The sequence below is a fragment of the Eurosta solidaginis genome, chromosome 5 (genome assembly GCF_040869045.1).
Source record: "Eurosta solidaginis isolate ZX-2024a chromosome 5, ASM4086904v1, whole genome shotgun sequence".
NCBI classification, from domain to species: domain Eukaryota; kingdom Metazoa; phylum Arthropoda; class Insecta; order Diptera; family Tephritidae; genus Eurosta; species Eurosta solidaginis.
Window position 1 is genome coordinate 189218244 of NC_090323.1, and position 21333 is coordinate 189239576.

Sequence of the window (21333 nt, forward strand, 5' to 3'; positions counted from 1 at the left end):
ATTGCTGAATTGTAATTCCAAGCAGCCTCGATTCAAATGATTTTTAAATACCCAAAAAAAGATACAAAAAAGGAATACTCCGGGTATTTTCCTGGTATTTACCAATAAAAATGGTTACTACCCGGTAGAATCCCAACTCTATACCCATATCGTGCAAACAAATTCTAGAGTCACCCCTGGTCCACCTTTATGGCGATATTCCTAAATGGCGTCCACCCATAGAACTATGGCCTACTCCCTCTTAAAATACTCTTTAATACCTTCCATTTGGTACACATGTCATACAAACACATTCCAGGGTTACCTAGGTTCATTTTCCTACATGGTGATTTTCCCTTATTTTGTCTCCATAGCTCTCAGCTGAGTATGTAATGTTCGGTTACACCCGAACTTAGCCTTCCTTACTTGTTTTTGATTAATTACGCTTCATTACTGCTATAAACCAGTTGTTTATTTCTCACCACGGTTGCCACACCATGTTTTCATTTGGGACCAAAATTCATCGAAAAAAAGGACCAAAATTTAGTTTTATTTTATTGGTATACAAACAATTAGGCAAATTACTAGAGTGTCGCATTCGTTGTAAAAAGCAAAAATGTTAGGATGTCTCTGTGATTTTCTATATAAAATTTTAATAAAGCAGACACTTGGCTTTAATTTAAACTGCACAAACAAAAATAAAGTGAACATCGGGTATTACATTTTCACATATCTAGGATAAGTCTATGTCTTTCACCAACCAAAGGTTGTGAACCTAGTTTTGCTTGATTGCAATGAAATAAAATGTATAGCGCAGTTAGGTTTTACTAAGGAACGGCTAAAAAATTTGCGTTGTGGCAAACTCAGTAAATCGTAAATGAAACTAAGCAATTGTGTTAATGCTATTTTTATAGTTGCTAAATTAAGCAACCCAGTTTAAACTTCATACCTGAGCCTAGATTCAGTAAGTGTGAGTTTTGAACTCACACTAAAATCCAAGCGTTTCAAAAGTTTCAACTGCGTAATAACTGAACCAGATGATTACATGTAATTAGGTATGAGAAACTAGTTAACAGTGTTGTGATTGAAGTTTATGGGGTTTTGCAAGCACCTACGGGAATAATTTTACACAAAACACTTCTTCCGAAATCAAACCCCTTTTGCATTTGCTTCAAAAGCTGAATATAAAAATAAATTTTTTAATCGCAATTCCTTCCACATTTATGAAGCTATGACTTTCAAAAAGTATTTCTGCCTTAATTCCAGTTAAAATATTACTTGGCACAAGTACTAAGTTTTCAAGTATCTTTACACCACAATAGTCCTGAAATTCCTTGAACTCACTGAGCTGCTTTAAACAGGGTGAGAAAGACTTAAATATCAACGTTCCAAACTAAGAGTAACGATTTCAAAACTTTTGCATAGCATTTTTTTTAATTTGAAAGGTATTACTGTTTGTCTAGATCAAATTAGTTTCATTCTTTTACTTAGTTTTCAGTTCTTTGTAATATTTCGTAGAGACACACGTAGGTAGGTAGGTTGAACTGGCCGGTCCATGAGGACCTCACATAGACTGGTTGAGTCCGTAGTGTTACCAGAAGTTTGTTTTAACGACCAAACTGAAAACCCTTATCAAAAACCAGGACCTATGTTATAAAATAACTCCGTCCTTTTGGAAAATACTAGAAGCTTCCTAGGACTTAAGCCACATGCTGCTTCTAGATCTGACAGCTGTATCACTCCTAATAGCTGGAGTCTTAGCCTGGCAAGTGCAGGGCACGAGCACAGAACGTGCTCGATCGTTTCCTCCTCCAACCCGCACTTCCTACATCTGCTATCACTGACCAAGCCTAATTTAAAGGCATGTGACGCCAGAAGGCAGTGTCCAGTCAGAATACCCGTCATGAGTCTTTTTCATGATAGAAGCAACTGTGTTAGTATAAGCTTGTAAGACCTACACATAACCTTCGACTTTACAGCGCCGCGCTTGAACCCACGCCTTTCCCGCTTGGTCGATCATGTGCACCTCTCGCCTTCGCTTAATCTCGCCCAATCTAATTGGGACATCTACGGAGCAAGCTTCAAGGGTTGCGCCCTTTTTAGCTAGTTCGTCCGCTTTTTCATTCCCATCTATTCCCATATTCCCTGGGACCCAATATAGATGTATGCTTCTCCCTGTCCCGATTCTCTCCAGAGACTGCTTACACTCTAACACGCATTTAGATGCTGTGCTATGCGAGATTATTGCCTTAATTGCTGCTTGACTGTCAATATAAAAGTTAACACGGTTGCAGCTTAAGCTATTCTCTTCCAGACACGTGTATTTGAAATAAACTTTTTTTGCTCCACTAGTCACAAAAATATATCACGAAAAGTGTTTGATAACCGATCGAAATATCTAACCACTAAAACAACCATTTTTTCTGATAAGTCCGTTGTTTCATCAAAAATTAATGACAATGTGTTTGCCCGAACAATCAACACTTCTCTTTTTAATGCCTCGCCTAAATTATCTTCCAGGTGAAATGCCATTGTTCTGCTACATTTTATTGATAGAGCAATTTTCGTGGTAAGAATTCCATTAAAGTAAATTGAAAATTATATGTGGATTAACAAATGTGTGGCAAATTTTATTAGCAGAATTTTGAATTTATTTTGTTTCAGTGAAAAAAAAAAAAAAATAAATAAAATTACCAAAACCGTGCCGAAAAAGGACCAAAATTGAGAAAAAGGGACCAGCGGACTAAATGGGGTTGGAAGGGAACATTTTTGGTCCAAATGGACCGAAGTGGCAACCTTGTTTCTCACAATAAACAGCTGCTGGCGTTGGTGGTACCACCTTGTAGATTTTATTTCAACTCTATATCCAACGTAGGATATCAACTGGAGAAATGTGTTGAATATTAATTTGAGAACAGTACATTTCTCAAAATCTCTCAAAAGTTGGATAATAGTTTGATAATGATAATAACGTTGGATATCGATTCGAGAACTCCAAATTTTACAAAATTTCTTAAAGGTTGTATAGTAATTAGAGAATAAAGTTGGTTATCAACTCGGGAACTATATGGTTTAAGAATAATTAAATAATGATGTTGGATATCACCTCCGGAACTAGATATATACTTCGCGGATAAAATTTGACAGGAGTTTAAGCAAACTTAGTTTAAGCTTAGCTTAACAAACTACTGAAAAACCGGGCATACGTTTGATTGTTTGTAATTACGAGAAGAAGTAGAGATGAACAAATTAAGGAGGCGTATCGAAATTACAACGAGCGGAGTCGATTAATGTCCTGAAGTTTATTTGTACTCAAAATTTGGATCGAGGTATCTCTATGAAAGTTGGTACACAAGTGTATTTATATATACTACTAAAAATTTGGCGGAAAGGAAAGATATGGAAGGGGGAGAGGTTGGAAACTCTCGAAATAGTTCCGAGGTGATTCTGAAAACATTCCTGAAGTAATACCTAATCTATCGCGAGAACAATGCCAAAATCATTCAACGATTGTCTCAAAATAAATTTTATATTGATCCCGAAATAGTCTCGAATTGACACCTAAAAGCTTACAGCAGTGATCCTGAAATTGATCCCAAGTGTTCTGAAACTGATTCCGAAAACAATCCTGGAGTGATCCCGGAAAATTTCCGGAATTATCGGGACTGTTCCGAAAAGATTGCGGTTTGATTTGGGAATAGTACCCAAATATTCCAAAACTATCCCGAAATATTCTCGAATACAATTCCGAAATAGTATTGAAATTATAATGAAACGAATTCGATATAAGTATTCTCAAAATGATACCAAAAATGGTTCCAAAATTATCGCAGAATAATGCTGCCATGGTGTGGTGGTAGCATGCTCCGCCTACTACACCGAAGATCGTTGGTTCAACTCCCGGTGAAAACAACATCGAAAATTTATGAAAAAGTTTTTTTCAATTAGAAAAGTTTTACAATGCGGGGTCGACCTTCGACAGTGATTTGGCAAACACTCCGAGTGTATTTCTGTCATGAAAAGCAACTCAGTAAAATTTTTTCTGCCTTGCAGATGCCGTTTGGAGTCGACATAAAACATGTAGGTCCCGTCCCGCCAATTTGTAAGAAAATTTAAAAGGAGCACGACGTAAATTGGAACAGAAGCTCGGCTAAAAATCTCTTCGGAGGTTATCGCGCCTTACATCAATGTTTTTTATTTATTTAAGCCGAAAACAATCCCGAATTTATCAGAAGACTGTCCCGAAATAGGTCAGTGCTTGTCACTTATAAGTTGCTAAGAGCTCGATCTGTATGACATAGGTACCAAATTTTATTGGTGTAGGTCAAATAAATTCAGCGCTATACCGATTAATAAAGTTTGCCCCTAAGGAGGGGAGGTCGAAGAGGTCAAGGGCAGTATACTGAGAATTACAACGAGCAAAAACAATTAGTAACAAGAAAGGACGGGCTGTTCGGCTGTACCGAAGACTTTTTACTTTTCATGAATGGAGCTGAGCAGTTATCTTATCCCATTCGTAATATACGAGTAATCGGTTGTATAAGATATGTGATATGTATATAATGAACAGATGTACATACTTCGTCGACATTTTCGATAAATATAATATAAACAAGTAAAGGTGTCTAAGTTCGGGTGTAACCGAACATTATATACTCAGCGTGAGCTTCAATGGCACATTTCATTTCAGATAAATTACTTTTCTACATAACACGTGGCACCGCCCGTTTAAAAGAAAAATGTCTCCCCATTTCCTCTTACAAATAAAACTTGATAAGTGAAATATCATTGATTCAAAACAATTTTTTGCTAAGTTATAGCTTATTATTCTAGTCTACGACCCTTTTAAACTTGTTTTATATCTCAGTTCCCGTGGTCTTTAACCGATCCCGTCCATTTTTACTAGAAATATTTTCTACTATAGGGAAAGTTTGTGTACCCAATTTTATTACGATCCGCTAATTTTTCTTCGAGTTATGGCTCCCGAAACATAGAAAATTATTTAGTCATAAAAGGGGCGAGGCCACGCCTTTTTTAATTTGAAGTTTTTCCTATTGTTATAAATCCACCTGGGAAATGAAATACCATTGATATAAAGCTCTTTTTTGCAAAGATATAGCTTATTTTATTCGTCCACGACCCTTTTAAAAATCTTTTATATAAAAGTGGGCGTGGTTCTTAACCGATTTCTTTAATTTTTCTTCAAAGCATTCCCCATAGTAAAATAACGATTTTTGATTTATGATTAATAATATTTGTATAATTGATTTTATCACAAGTGGGCGGTGCCACGCCCATTTTAAAATTTTTTTCAAGGGTCTCAATATCAGTCCACACGTCAAATTTCAACATTCTAGGTGTATTATTTTCTAAATAATCAGGTTTTTTGTGTTTTCCAAAATGTTATATATATAAAAAGTGGGCGTGGTTATCATCCGATGTCGCTCATTTTCAATACCAATCTATTCTGGGTCCAGATAAGCTCGTGTACCAAATTTGGTGAAGATGTCTCAATATTTACTCAAGTTATCGTGTTAACGGACAGACGGAAGGACGGACATGGCTCAATCAAATTTTTTTCGATACCGATGATTTTGATATATGGAAGTCTATATCTATCTCGATTCCTTTATACCTGTACAACCAACCGTTATCCAATCAAAGTTATAATACCCTGGGGGGCAGGTAAAAAAAATAATTTTCTAAGTGGCGTGGGGCCAACGCCCCTCTTTTTCAAAGAAAAACTTAACTAGTAAAACTTTTCAGGTTATCGGATATCTTTGCATTAAATTTCATCAAAATCTGTTCAGAATTTCTGGCGTGATTCAGTCACAGACACGTTCACAAAATATTTAAAAGGTAACTTCTCAGGCGGCTTGGGACCCCCTCTCCGTTCCTTGTAATCATTCTAACCCGACTGGTGCAGGCGCGATTTGATTTGCTGGAATTCTTGAGTCTTTACATCAGCCTACTTGGCTTATCTGTTCTCCAAAAGTTGTTTGGAGTCAACTGAGCCAGTCAACGTGGAGAACAGGAGATTGATAATGAGAAGTGAGACATATTTATATCTGTAGATCAGTCATTGAGGCGCACCCCTGCTAGACAGAGCTGACGGAAACTCCAACTCATTAACAGAATTTTTGACATCACTAATACACTCGCATAAATTTTTCCTTTTATTCCTATGGAAAACCATGGTATTGTTACGAATATTAGCAAAACTAAGGGGTGCTGCTATCTCTAAGCCGATGCTAAACAGTGATATCATGCACATCCATAGATCAATCATTATGTATCTACATAAACGAAACAATAATTGCGTCTCCACATATGTACCATGTACGTATACGAGCAGCGGAGAATCAATGCACAAACACATGCATATATCTGAGATACTCCTGAAAGTATGCAATGAGAGAAGCTATAAAATCGTGCAATTGTAGTTACAGCTGAGACATTTGAGAGCTGATGGCAACTAGTAGATTCTGGAAATGGAAGCGCCTAGAAGATGCGAACGTTGAAATCAGAGAGTTTAAAAGATAAAAGGCAGCAAATGTAGAGGCGCTGGAATTCAGTTTGATTTGACCTATCATGCAGTTATTGATTAAGCACACAATCTGTCGGGCAATAGTAGAGTTTCATTTGAGCTATCAATCAGTTTGCTTATTAAGCCAGCTAGTTGGAAAGTATAAGTGTTATTGTGAAGTACTTTAATAAAGACCATTTTTCCATTATTCAATATTGGAGTTATTTATTCAACAGTTTAGTGATTCGAACTTAGCAGAAGGTTGCAAATAAGAGGATTTGCAAGTAAATTCGTTACAGTGTGTATGTGTATGCATACACGTATACAAAATGTTTACATCAGGTTTGTCATGTCGCTTCTAACAACCTGATAGAAACTTTGCTCTACGCTGTGATGTAAATATCCGTCAGCCATATCTGTGAATTGATGCCTCAAATGACTGATAGCTGTCTAGCAGGGACGTCGCTCGCCATCCTATGCAGACAGCTAGAACAGTTAAACCTTGTAATGGGATTACCGATTAATTATTTAAGCATTTGAGTTTTGTTAAAAAGATCTGTTTGTCAAGATATCCAAATTAATTAATTAATTTTTCCTACTAATTTCATAAAATAACCCCATCAGGTCGCGGAAAGATTGGAGCTCTTAAAATTATTGATTCTTCCGATAAGGCGATTAACGTTCTCTGAGGGCCGTTTTTGGTTGTTGGCCTGCCTAAAATGTCTCGTGCTAGCAGCAAACAGTTAATATCACAATGTGATCCTTCCTCCCTCTCCTAACTCATGGCCTTGATGATATTCGTTAAAAAAAAAATGGCGCTGAGGTCTAAACTGGTATTAAGAGTGTTTGGACTTGAGACCAGCGCAACTAAGAGGATGTTAAGTTTTAAACACTGACAAAAGTGGGCGAGACTGTGTTTAGAATGAATATTTGATAGAGGAAACACTGGGAAAGAATTGCACACAAAAAAAAAAGGATTTTATAATTGCATATCTCATCCTATCTATAAACATGGTCAAAAATACTAAAATATTTTATGACAGTCCGACTTTTAATATTTCCACATAAAGAGGGCCAAGTACTTTTCCTGTTATTTATAACATAAACGGTGATTACTTAATATCTATAAATTGGGTGGGCTTACAGAAATCGATAAGAATTTTGTTTATTAGTATTAATTTTTAGTTTACACATTGTAAAGTCCAATTGTAAAATACAATTTTTCAAATTTAGAAAAATTAAAAAATAACAATAATTATCATTAGAAAAAATTATTGTTCTGGCCTTGAGCTCGAATCGAACCTTGAATCATTTATCAATAGGCCGATAAAAACAAAAACAATTGTGAAGTCAGTTTCGATTGTTCAAGAAATTTATAACAACTAATTTATTGGAGCGCCACTGATAGATAGGCTACATACACAAGATTTAGGTTGAAAACAAAGATTAGTTTTATCAGAACTTTTTAACGACTTCAGTTTTCTTGTTTCATACGATATATTTACAAATTCGTTGGATTTTTATACCCAGCGTGTATTTGCACACAAGGTTATTATAACTTTAGTTTGATATAGATTTCCTCATATCAAAATTATCAGCATCGAAAAAGATTTTAATTGAGTCATGTCCGCCCGTCTGCTAACACGACAACTTGAGTAAAAATTGAGATATCTACGAAATTTGGTATAGTAGCTTAACTTGACCAAGTATATATTATATGGACGTAATATATAAAAATGGACGTTACCCACGCCCACTTTTTCTAAGTCGGACTACCTTGTAAAGACAAAACGTTTCGACGCTCCTGCCCATATGGTACTAGTTCTCTGCACCCTTGCAGTGCTTTTAACTGACACTTTGCAGACATTTTGAACGCGTTCTTAACTAGTTCAGTCATGAAATAGTCGATGTCTTTGAGTAAATAATTTAAATTTTTAAAGCCTAGACTTAAGCGCTGTAGGTACTAGAGTGGTTATCAACTCTCCCGCTCAGCATCCGATAAACACCAGTTCAGAAGTACACAGTGCGAACCTGGTGCTTTGCGTGACTGTGTACCATTTTTCCTGCAGGGTAGGTTTACTTGAATAACTTTAATAGAAGTTTCTATCTTTAATTATTTGCATTTCGTCTTTGACATCCTCTCCCACTATGACTTCCTCTCCCACTACCACTTCCTTCTCCCTTTTTCTATCTTTCAAAAGTTTTCTCAAACTCTTTTTCTCTCTCGTTTTCTCTTTTTCTCTCTCTCGTTTTCTCTTTTTCTCCTTCTTCCCCTGCCTGGATGCGTTATCTATGCAGCGATATTTCGAATATTTGTAGTTCTTTCGAATAGTAGTAGCTCTTCCCGACTTCGGAATAAACACCATCCTTGTTTTTCCTTCATGTGGCCGGAATGAGTTGTGGCGAATACAAATAGTGCAGATTTTTATACTCAGCGTGCTTTGCATACAGAGTATATTAACTTTGATTGGATAACGTTTGGTTGTACAGGTATAAAGGAATCGACATAGATATGGACTTCCATACATCAAAATCATCAGTATCGAAAAAAAATTTGATTGAGCCGTGTCCGTCCGTCCGTCCGTCTGCCCGTTAACACAATAACTTGAGTAAATATAGAGATATTCACCAAATTTGGTACACAAGCTTATCTGGACCAAGAATAGATTGGTATTGAAAATGAGCCAAATCGGATGATAACCACGCCCACTTTTTTTATATATAAAATGTTGGAAAAGATAATTTAGTAAATAATACACCTAGAATGTTGAAATTTGACATGTGGACTGATATTGAGACTCTTGATAAAAATTTGGAAAAATTTTTTTAAATGGGCGTGGCACCACCCACTTGTGATAAAATCAATGTTACAAATATTATTAATCATAAACCAAAAATCGTTAAATCTTTACTATAAGGAATGCTTTGAAGAAAAATTAACGAAATCGGTTAAGGACCACGCCCACTTTTATATAAAAGATTTTTAAAAAGGTCGTGGACAAATAAAATAAGCTATATCTTTGCAAAACAGAGCTTTGTGTCAATAGAATTTTACTTTCTAAATTGAATTATAACAATAAATAGGAAAAACTTCAAATTTAAAAAATGGGCGTGGCACCGCCCCTTTTATGACTAAGCAATTTTCTATGTTTCGGGAGCCATAACTCGAAGAACAAATAACGGTACACAAATTTACCCTATAGCAGGAAATATTTCTAGGAAAAATTTACGAGATCGGTTAAAGACCACGCCCACTTTTATATAAAAGATTTTAAAAAGGGTCGTAGACGAAAATAATAAGCTATAACTTAGCAAAAAATGGTTTTGAATCAATGATATTTCACTTATCACGTTTTATTGTAAGAGGAAATGGGGAGACATTTTATTATACCTGTAGGTTCAAGGATTTAGAACATGCTTTTAGTTTTTATGTTTTAAATTTATTCTTAGTCAAACAGATTTTAACAATTTATCAAATAATTATAAATTAAATTAGATATTTCTATTCCGGTATTCTGAATTGAACTCAAAAAAAATCTGTTACATTCATAAATTTTCTAACAATCTTATATCTGCTTACTTAAAATCTTTTCAATATTTAACCACATAATAAAGTAGAAGTTACACAAAGTAAATTTCCGACATACCTTCATATTAAGTCGCGTTCATGTTTGTCCCCTCATTTCCATACGAATTTTTGACACTTGATACTTAGAACATAGTTCAGATCTGGGAGACATTACAATGTAAATGAAAAAAAATCCGCTAGGTGGCGCACGGATCGAGATATACAGACAACTAATTTTAAAATGGAAATTTTGCGATCGACTTTTAACTAAATTGTCAGTGATCCAGAGACTTGAAACTTAGCACATAGTTTGCGAGTCGATGGCACTACAACTCGTGGAAAACAAAATGCCGCCAGGTAGCAGACGAATCGAGATAAACGAAAATCCCTGAAAAAACGCAGGGAATCTTGCGATCGATTTTTAAGTAACTTCCCGGTGAGCTAGAGACTTGAAACTTGGGCCGTGAGTCAGAACCCGGTGACAATGCAATATTTGATCAAAAAAAATCCGCTAGATGGCGCATGGATCGAGATATTAAGAAAATTAGTTTTGATTTGGGAATCTTTCAATCCATTTTTAACTAACTTCCCGGTGACCTAGAGACTTGAAACTTGGCACACAGTTCTAGGCTTGGTTACAATACAATTTACAGAAAACAAAATTCCGCTAGGTGGCGCGCTAAGCTAGATAACTACAAATTCTTGAAAAACGAGGGGAATCTTGCAATCGATTTTTGAGTAACTTCCCGGTGAGCTTGAGACATGAAACTTGAGCCGTAAGTCAGAACTCGGTGACAATGCAATATTTTATCAAAATAATTCCGCTAGGTGGCGCATGGATCGAGATATTAGGAAAATTAATTTTAATTTGGGAATCTTTCAATGCATTTTTAACTAACTTCCCGGTTACCTAGAGACTTGTACCTTAGCACATAGTTCGAGACCCGGCGACAATACAATTTATAGAAAACAAAGTTCCGCTAGGTGGCGTGCTAATTGAGATAACTACAAATCCCCGAAAAACGAGGGGAATCTTGCGATCGATTATTGAGCAGGCATGCTTAACCAACGAACCGATATCATTTCGTTACGATAATTAACGTTAATAAACAAAACAAAGTCATTTCGTTTCGTTTATTAACGTTAAGAACGTCAAATTAACGAGATGATTTTGTTTCGTTTTCTGCCATATCAAAACGAAATCAAATCGTTTATGTTGATTATTAATTTCAAACTATGCTGGCAAAGCTGATTGATGGCGGAGTCATTAAAGGTGAAAGCATTAGCCAAGCTGATTGCAACTTTTCTCACGAATTTTGACAGTACGAACATTTCTCAGAGTATTTTTGACATTACCACCAACGAATTACAGAAATAAATTACATGGAGTTTGTGTGTATGTCCTCTCGCTGTTACCACCTTACGGCTTCACCATGGCTATAGCATTGCCAGCACAATTCAAACATAAAGTATCACGTTTTTGTTAACGTTTTTAACGTTAACGAAAGCTTTTCGCTTCGGTTAAAAACGAGATACAATTTATCTTGATAATTTCTTTATCGATAATATTTCGAAGTGTTTCAACGGAAACGGTGGAAATTTTTTGATAAACGATTAGCTTAACGTTAAGGTGCATCCCTGTTATTGAGTAACTTTCCGGTGAGCTAGAGACTTGAAACTTGAGCCGTAAGTCAGAACTCGGTGACAATGCCATATTTGATCAAAAAAATTTCACTAGGTGGCGCATGGATCGAGATATTAAGAAAATTAATTTTGATTTGGGAATATTTCAATCCATTTTTAACTAACTTCCCGGTGACCTAGAGACTTGAAACTTGGCACACAGTTCGAGGCTTGGTGACAATACAATTTGTAGAAAACAAAGTTCCGCTAGGTGGTGTGCTAATTGAGATAACTACAAATCCCTGAAAAAAGAGGGGAATCTTGCGATCGATTTTTGAGTAGCTTCCCGGTGAGCTGGAGATATGAAACTTGAGCCGTAAGTCAGAACCCGGTGACAATGTAATATTTTATCCAAAAAATTCCACTAGATGGCGCATGGATCGAGATATTAAGAAAATTAATTTCGATTTGGGAATCTTTCAATCCATTTTTAACTAACTTCCCGGTGAGCTAGAGACTTGAAGCTTGGCACACAGTTCGAGGCTTGGCGACAATACAATTTGTAGAAAACAAAGTTCCGCTAGGTGGTGTGCTAATTGAGATAACTACAAATCCCTGAAAAAAGAGGGGAATCTTGCGATCGATTATTGAGTAACTTTCCGGTGAGCCAGAGACTTGAAACTTGAGCCGTAAGTCAGAACTCGGTGACAATGCCATATTTGATCAAAAAAATTTCACTAGGTGGCGCATGGATCGAGATATTAAGAAAATTAATTTCGATTTGGGAATCTTTCAATCCGTTTTAACAAACCTCCCGGTTACCTAGAGACTTGTAACTTAGCACATAGTTCGAGACCCGGTGACAATACAAGTTATAGAAAACAAAGTTCCGCTCGGTGGCGTGCTAATTGAGATAACTACAAACCCCTGAAAAATGAGGGGTATCTTGCGATCGATTTTTGAGTAACTTGCCGGTGAGCTAGAGACTTGAAACTTGCGCCGTGGATCTGAACCCGGTGACAATGCAACACTTGGCAAAAAATCCGCTAGGTGGCGCATGGATCGAGATATTAGGAAAATTAATATTAATTTGGGAATCTTTCAATCCATTTTTAACAAACCTCCCGGATACCTAGAGACTTGTAACTTAGCACATAGTTCGAGACCCGGTGACAATACAAGTTATATAAAACAAAGTTCCGCTAGGTGGCGTGCTAATTGAGATAACTACAAATCCCTGAAAAACGAGGGGTATCTTGCGATCGATTTTTGAGTAACTTGGCGGTGAGCTAGAGACTTGAAACTTGGGCCGTGGGTCAGAACCCGGTGACAGTGCAACATTTGATCAAAAAAAAATTTGCTAGGTGGCACGCGTATCGAGATAGTAAGAAAACGAATTTTAATTTGGGAATTTTTCAATCCATTTTTAACTACTTCCCGGTTACCTAGGGACTTGAAACTTGGCACTTAGTTAAAGGCCTGGTGACAATACAATTTATAGAAAACAAAGTTCCGCTAGGTGGCGCGCTAGTCAAGATAACTGCAAATCATTTAAAAACGGGGGGAATCTTGCGATCGATTTTCGAATAACTTCCCGATGAGCTAGAGACATGAAACTTGGGCCGTAATTCAGAACCCGGTGACAACGCAATATTTTATCAAAAAAAATCCGCTAGGTGGCTCATGGATGGAGATATTGAGAAAATTAGTTTTAAATTGGGAATCTTGCAATCGATTTTTAACTAACTTCTTGTATATCGAGGGACTTGAAACCTGAAATATAGTTTAAAACTCGGTGACAGAGTAATGTTTGATGAAAAAACTTGAGCTACGTAACGCACTAGTCGAACTATTTAGAAGATTAGGCCATCTCTTCATGGCTAGCCTCCTGAGTGTTGCAGGCGTTGTAGAATTCCACCTCGTTGAAGGCCCAACTCAGTGCACGTCCTTGCATACTTTTAGGTGTAGGCGACTTTCACCACGATTCTTTTAGACTTTCAGGCGTATGAGAATTTCACCACTATTTTCAGCAGTGCAAATTAAGTAGCTGACAAACGAGGTGGGACTCTCTTGTTATGATGCACATACACCAGCAATGAAAATTCACCACATCATCAATTGTGTTGAACTTACTTCCTCAACAATTGTGATCATATTTACCAACAACGATTGCTTTGCACTATCCGGCTTCGCCAATTATGAGAATAATCGCCAACAAGAATCATTCATCACATTCATCCTCTTTGTCCAACTCACCCGCTCCACCAATATCAAGAACATCGAACAGCTATAATAATTCACCGATTAATATGTAGCACACATACATCTTTCTACAGTCACCTAAGCCTAGATATAAACGTAGTACGTCCGAGCAATGCCAAAGAGCGGCGTTAGGAATTACTTAAATTACTAATCAAAGTTGCAATTGCCTTTTTGTAGGCAGTACTAAAAAATTGAAAATAAAAAGATGATAAAAAAATTTTAAGGACTACCTTTATGTAAATGGACTAAAAAATAGAAGGCAATTTTTCCTTTAATACAGACATAGTCTTGTTGAATTTTGACTAAAAAACTTTAGCAATAGCTCTTGTAAAAGAATTTTGGAATTTAAAATTATAAAGGTAGAGCGCGTGTTTAAATTTTAAATAATCAATTAGTTAATCCCAAGTACATGGTTTGTCTTAAATTGAAAGATTGCGCTCCACCTTTATAGTTTTAAATCCCAAAATTCTTTTACAAGAGCTATTGTTATAGTTTTTTAGCCAAGCAGCGATAAAAGCGCTTTCCTCGTCACACATTAACTCAAAATTAGTGTGGACTTGTAAGCGACTCATATCCCAGTTATCCACCAATCAAGAACTACGCGTTATTTGGGTCCCGGGTCATAGGGTGATAGAGGGTAACGAGAAGGCCGACGAGCTACCACGCAAGGGCCCATCGGAGATGAAAGAGGAAATAACCAGTGTCGAAGTAGGCATACGCTTAGCAGTAGGCAAGGGGAATATCCAAAGCTTCTACTTGAAGAAAGCACAAACAAAGTGGAATAACATCACCACCTGTGCAATATCAAAATCCATTTGGCCAAACTATGATGGAAAGAGGATGAGAAGTCTTCTGAACAAATCCAGGGCTAGCACACGCAAACTGATAGCAGTCTGCACCGGTCATTGGGCAGTAGGCACGCAAGCAAAAAAATGGGCATTCCGTATAACGACTACTGCAGAAGCTGCAAAGATCCAAATGCTAGGGAGACAGTAGAACACTTTATGTGTAAATGCCCGGCTCTAGCTAGAGCCCGGCTAAGGTTCCTTGGAACCCCGTTTCTAGAAGACCTCAGAAGGTTAGCTGTGATAGCAATCCCGAATATTCTTAATTTTATCAACAACTCTGGCTGGTTGTAATACATTGACTGTAACATTCCGTAGGTTTTTAGACGAGTTACATGGCATCAAAACGGCTTTAAATAGCTACTTGGGCGACCATGGTCGCAGCCATTTCACCTACCTACCTACCTTAGTCAAAATTCAACAAGACTATGTCTGTATTAAAGGAAAAATTTCCTTCTATTTTTTGGTCCATTTATATAAAGGTAGTCTTAAAATTTTTTATCATCTTTTTATTTCTTTTAAACGGGCGGTGCCACGTGTTATGTAGAAATGTAATTTATCTGAAATGAAATGTACAATTGAAGCTCACGCTGAGTATATAATGTTTGGTTACACCCGAACTTAGACACCTTTACTTTAACCCCAAAAGTTTCTAGGCCTTCTGCAGCATAATTGGCAGAAATCCATCCGATTTATGTGGAAAGAAGCTATTTATTGTTCAGACACATTGCCTTATATTGGCCTTTAACACAGTAGAAGCTTCCTGATAAGCCTTTTCTTTTCTTTTCTTTGTGGTTTTTCCTGGGCGCACCTTTATTTACTCAGAGTAACCCATGCTTCTGAAAGCTTATTGCGGTTAACGACCCTCCTGAGGGTTGACCTAGGTGGTAGAAGTTTTAATCCCACAGTGGAGATTGGACAAGAGACCCCCAGATAATACATACCGTAAAAAAATGGCTCAAGTTCTACCTAGAGTTGGTTGAGGAACAGATAGTTTCCTTCTCCGCATTTAGGGCAAAGGATACCCTTGCAATTAACGTTAGTAGGTACTGCAAAACGGAATTATTGATTCACGCATCCTTTTGATGCAAACAGTAGAGAGGAACCCTCCAGCCTCCGTAATCAATTCTGTTTTCATCTCTTTATGATGGACAGCACGCATCGAAGATTGGGAGCTAGCGTTTTTGCTGATGGGAGTACCGGTTTTGAAATCTTACGAATTTTGTTTTATCTTATTTACTTATAGGATACTTTATTTATGCATCGTAAGGATTCAGATGATGCCTTGGCCGAGCGCCCGCCTATACGAGCGTATGAAGAGCAAACGTAAGTATTTTTTATGGATAGCTTATCATATCATCATTAGCATAAATCAACCTGGGGTTGTGAAGATCTATAACTGTTTCTATTTCTAGTCGTTTCGACTTAGTTTTATATGCTAACCAAGTTGAAGCTTCTCAAAGTACACACTTGACAGATCACCGAACGATTTTTGTCCAATAAAGTGCCAGTTAGCGTTACCCGGAATTGGTAAAAACGGCCTTTTGTAAAATGGAGTGCACAGCTCATAAGAACATTAAATAGAATTAAAGATCTCCTCAAGACCAAAATCTGATGTAAAATAACCGAGAAGGTTAAAATATGCCTTCCGAGACCGACTCGCCTACATAAGAGCCGCGATAACTTAATCCTCCCTTTGACCCTTACTGCCTGTTTAACAACTTATCGCTCTTATCATTTTCGAGGGTTAAAATTTGTACAGGACTTGATTCTGTGACCTTCGGTAGTAGACAAGACCCATATATCAAAAGTTTAGAAAACTGCTAAGAAAATAGTATACGGCGCAGTATTCATAACGAAGTTGTGTACTAGAGTAACGCGTATCTGCAATAGATTATGGTTGGGACTTAATTACGGCATTCGCCTCACGACAATCGTCGAATCTGTGACGACATGTTACCGGTAGTTATTGCTACAAATAAATGCGTAACAGGATAGCCATCTTCTCTGCAAGGATAATATTAAGTTGGACTACTCAGGATAAATAGTGGGTTATGAACCTTGGAAATTGACATAGCGTTTTCTATTTGAATGTCGAGAATAGTAACATATGGAGAAACCAGATGATTCATGGACAAGTACAGCCTTGACAGTTTAGCACGTGCAAGTGATTGAAGTCCGGTCAAGTTTCGTGCTGCATATCAAGAAATACGATTATCAGAGGTCTCTTAAGCTAGCCCAACCCATATGCACAATCAACTTAAGCTAGCACAGCTCTCGATATTTTTTAAAATATAACTGTAATAAATTTAACTAACACGTACCAAATTAGCATTAAATGTTGTGCAATTTAGTACGTTCTCGTTTTTGATTGGGCTGAAAAGGTTGGGCTAGCTTAAGAGACCTGATTATCAGTCGTTCTTAAAATGGGCAGAAGAGACATATGCAGAATAGATGCAGTACTCTCTGTAGACAGGACTATTTAATCAGCGGATATCAGTTAAGGATATCAGGCTTGGGGACCTTAGCACGAAGATAGTGTGCTTAAAACATGCAGGTCCCGCCAAATTTGTACACTAAAAGTATCAGGCCATAACTTGAGAGCCTCGTTCTAAATATCCTAGGGGTATTTCACACTAACTTATTGTTATTTATTAATTGACGAGCTTGTGTATCAATTGGAGTCAGAGAACTAAACGCAGAAACCAACCAACCAAATGTTTAATTGCCTTGGGTTAATTTTACCGCCTTGTTATATTCCGTTTACACTGCCCTCAATTGCGTACTTCAAAATGAGTCATTTGAAAGCGTTTCTCTCAATCTTCCCTGCAAGACTCGGCTGCGGGGGAACCAATCAATCGCAAGATAATAAACTGACGTAATTGATTAAACAAAATAACGATAAAAAAGAAACCTTCAGCCAACTTTAACTGGAATTTAAACTCGCACTAACTTATACTTTCCTAATTGTTATTTTTTACTTGCAGCTCCACCAGCCAAGTATACACCAATGAAGCTTTCATCCCAGATAATCGCTCTATGGTAACAATTGAATTGAATCAAGAAGCACTGGCGCGTGCTGCCCGAATGTCTCAGGATATTGCAAGACAAGGATATCGCTTCCGTGATTTAGACTCATACAAACAATATCCTCCACCACCACCATCTATCAGCAACAAAAACAACAACAACAACAACTCCAATGCTATAAACAACAACAAAAAGCCGGTTAAACAAACTTCATTTAAAGATGATGCGATAACAGCCTACCCAGCACCTGATTATACACCGCCTATGACACGTTCAACTAACGTCAGTCTGCAAAATCAAGGCCACTGAAGATGATGTCGGATAGAGCTTTATTGCTCACTGTACCAAATATATAAATTAGCTTAATTTAAATGCCATCATTAACATCATTTTTAGGTATTTCTCTTCTTCGCGTCTTGTACGGTTTTCAGTTATTGTGGAACACTGTCCTCGCATTGCGCTCCCTATTTCGATGCTTCAGTATGAACATAGTATTCAATACCCGTAAAATTTTTAATCAGGCTTTTGTTCCATATTCACTTCTGCTCGTTTTAATTCATTCATTTCAATAACAACGATGAATGTATTTATAAATTATATTAATTGTATATTTTTATTTATACAACTGTAAATAATAAATATACGCTATTGTTAATAAAACGTGTTTTATTCTAAAGGAAACAGTTGTAAATACCATCCTATGAAGTACACAGAAATCTGTATAAGTTCTAGAAAACAATCGAGTGAACTGTGTTTTTTGTTTTTGTACCAAAACATTGCCTTGCTTATTCGGAACACACTTTCCGTTTGACTAGAGACGCGATATAGTGACCTTAGAGTGAGATGAATACGTTAGAGTGAAATGAGTTGGTGCAATGATGCAAGTGAAGTACCAGTTGACGTAGGATTTCCAAATAAGGGTCATACATTACGTTTGTCTGGATGGATGTTGCATGTACGGTTAAGCAAGAGAGGACTCCATTTGTTTGGGAACATGATAGGCATGGCGGGACTATCAGCTTTATTCCCACAAAGTCGGTTGTTGGTGTTGTTGTAGCGGAAAAGATCTTAAATCCTTCGGGGAGTGTTATCGTTGTTGATAGCCCGACCATCTCGGGAACGATTTATTATGACCACCCGATAATTATACCAAGAAGTATGGCCGCTGATGGAAATTGGGAGATCGGTGCAAAACGTGCTTAAGTTATGGCGAGAACCTCGCATTACGCTTTCTAGTTTATAATGGCCAGCCAGAGGGTCAAAAGGTGTGCAATGTGCCTCGCATGTTTGTCATAAGAGACGACTAAAATCCATAGACCCAAAGGTTCGAGGGTTCAAACAAATCGTTGGCGAGGCAGTTGTGTTGGTACTAGAGCATACCGGATTCATATTCGTCAAACTACTACCTGTATCTGTAACACTCGTCTAAATTTTCGGGGAGTGTTTTTTCGGCTAGAACAATGCTAGGCTAAGCTTTTTCCTTTTATTAGGAAATCACGTTGTTGTTGTTGTTGTTGTAGCAATGCTCGCCCCACTTAATAGCCGCGACCGATCACAAATTGTCATCAATATCCTCTAACGGGAGTCCAAGGAAACTTGCCGTTTCAACAGGGGTGGACCATTAGAAAAGGGGTGTTAGAGTCGCACATTACAATTAAAGAGATGGTTGGTGTCATGTGGGGACACATTGCAAGCGGGGCATACATTTTGTATGTCGGGGTTGATTCTGGATAGGCAAGAGTTTAACCTGTTACAGTATCCAGAACGAAGTTGAGCAAGAGTGACACGCGTTTCCCTGGGGAGTATGCGTTCCTCTTCCGCGAGTTCTGGATATTTTTCTTCAAACTGTTTGGTCAGCATCTCATTTCTCTCCCTGATGGGGAGTATTCTCGCCTCATTATGCAGATGGTGTTCTGGGGACATAAGAAGACAGCCCGTGGCGATTCTAAGAGCAGTATTTTGGCAGGCCTGTAGTTTCTTCCAGTGCGTAGTTTTTAGGCTTGGCGACCATATGGGTGACGCGTAGCACGTAATCGGCTGGCTAATTGCTTTGTATGTGGTCATGAGCGTTTCTTTATCTTTTCCCCAGGTACTGCCAGCAAGGGATTTGAGGATTTTATTACGGCTCTGAATTCTCGGAACAATTGCGGTTGCGTGCGCACCAAAATGTAGATCCTGATCAAACGTCACACCCAAGATTTTGGGGTGTAGGACAGTCGGTAGCGTAGTGCCATCGACGTGGATGTTCAATATGGTCGACATTTGGGGCGTCCATGTTGTAAATAAGGTCGCGGAAGATTTAGTCGGTGACAATGCCAGGTTTCGCGAGGCGAAAAAACTGGAGAGATCAGGGAGATAGCCGTTTATTTTATTGCATAGCTCATCGATCTCTGGGCCTGGGCCTGTGGTCATTATTGTGCAGTCATCGGCGTAGGAAACAATTGTGACTCCTTCCGGTGGTGAAGGTAGCTTAGATATGTAGAAATTAAACAAAACACCCTGTGGCACCCCTTGTTTAATTCTCCTTGGTTTTGATGTTTCTTTTCTGAATTGCACCGATGCCTGCCGACCACCCAGATAATTTGAGGTCCACCTTTTAAGACATGGGGGAAGGGTAGACCCTTCCAGGCCTTGCAGTAACGAGCCATGGTTGACCGTATCAAAGGCTTTTGATAGGTCTAGCGCTACGAGTACTGTTCTATGGTGGGGGTATTGATTCAAACCGCAATTTATCTGGGTGCTAATGACATTTAGCGCGGAGGTAGTGCTATGGAGTTTTCTGAAGCCATGCTGATGAGGGGCTAGCTGCAAATGTGCTTGGAAATAAGGGAGCAAAATGGCTTCAAGCGTCTTTGCCACTGGCGATAGGAGAGATATCGGACGATATGACTCACCTATGTTAGCTGGTTTCCCAGGATTTAGTAGCGGGACCACCTTGGCCATTTTCCATTTCTTGGGTATGACAAAGGTGGAAAGAGACAGGTTGAAGACATGCGCTAAATATTTGAAACCCTCTTTCCCTAGGTTTTTAAGCATCGGCATGGCTATGCCGTCTGGGCCCACTGCTTTGGATGGCTTAGCGCGACCAATGGCGTCCTCAACCTCTCTAGCGGTGATGGTGATTGGTGACGCGCTGAATTTAAGTTTATGTGCGTGTATATTGGCTCTCCGTCTATCTTTGTCAACCGTAGGATGCATTATATATTGCCGGCAGAAAGCGCTCGCGCATTTTTTCGCATCCGACAGCACCTTATCGCCAAAGGCGATGGAAACTTTGTCTTTATGCTTAGTCGGATTCGATAGGGACTTTACGGTGGACCAAAGTTTACCTACACCGGTAGAGAGGTTACAACCTCTTAGGTGCTCTTCCCATTTCGCCCGCTTGTGTTCGTCCACAAGCAATCTGATGCGTTGGTTTATATCCCTTATTTGGGGGTCGCCTGGATCAAGCTGTCTTATAAGGTCGCGTTCCCTCGCTAAGCTCGCGGCCTCCGCCGGGA

The 21333-nt window shown here is 38.1% G+C and overlaps 1 protein-coding gene across 1 annotated transcript in view; it reads left to right on the top strand.

Moving 5' to 3' along the window:
• LOC137251915 (uncharacterized) overlaps positions 1–18493 on the top strand; it is a 37136-nt gene extending 18643 nt beyond the window's left edge. The window contains exons 4-5 of the mRNA XM_067786912.1: positions 16050–16129; positions 17791–18493. Of these exons, the coding sequence (XP_067643013.1) occupies positions 16050–16129; positions 17791–18142 (432 nt within the window). The 3' untranslated portion in view covers positions 18143–18493. The remainder of the gene's footprint in view (positions 1–16049; positions 16130–17790) is intronic.
• The last annotated feature ends 2840 nt before the right edge of the window (positions 18494–21333 follow it).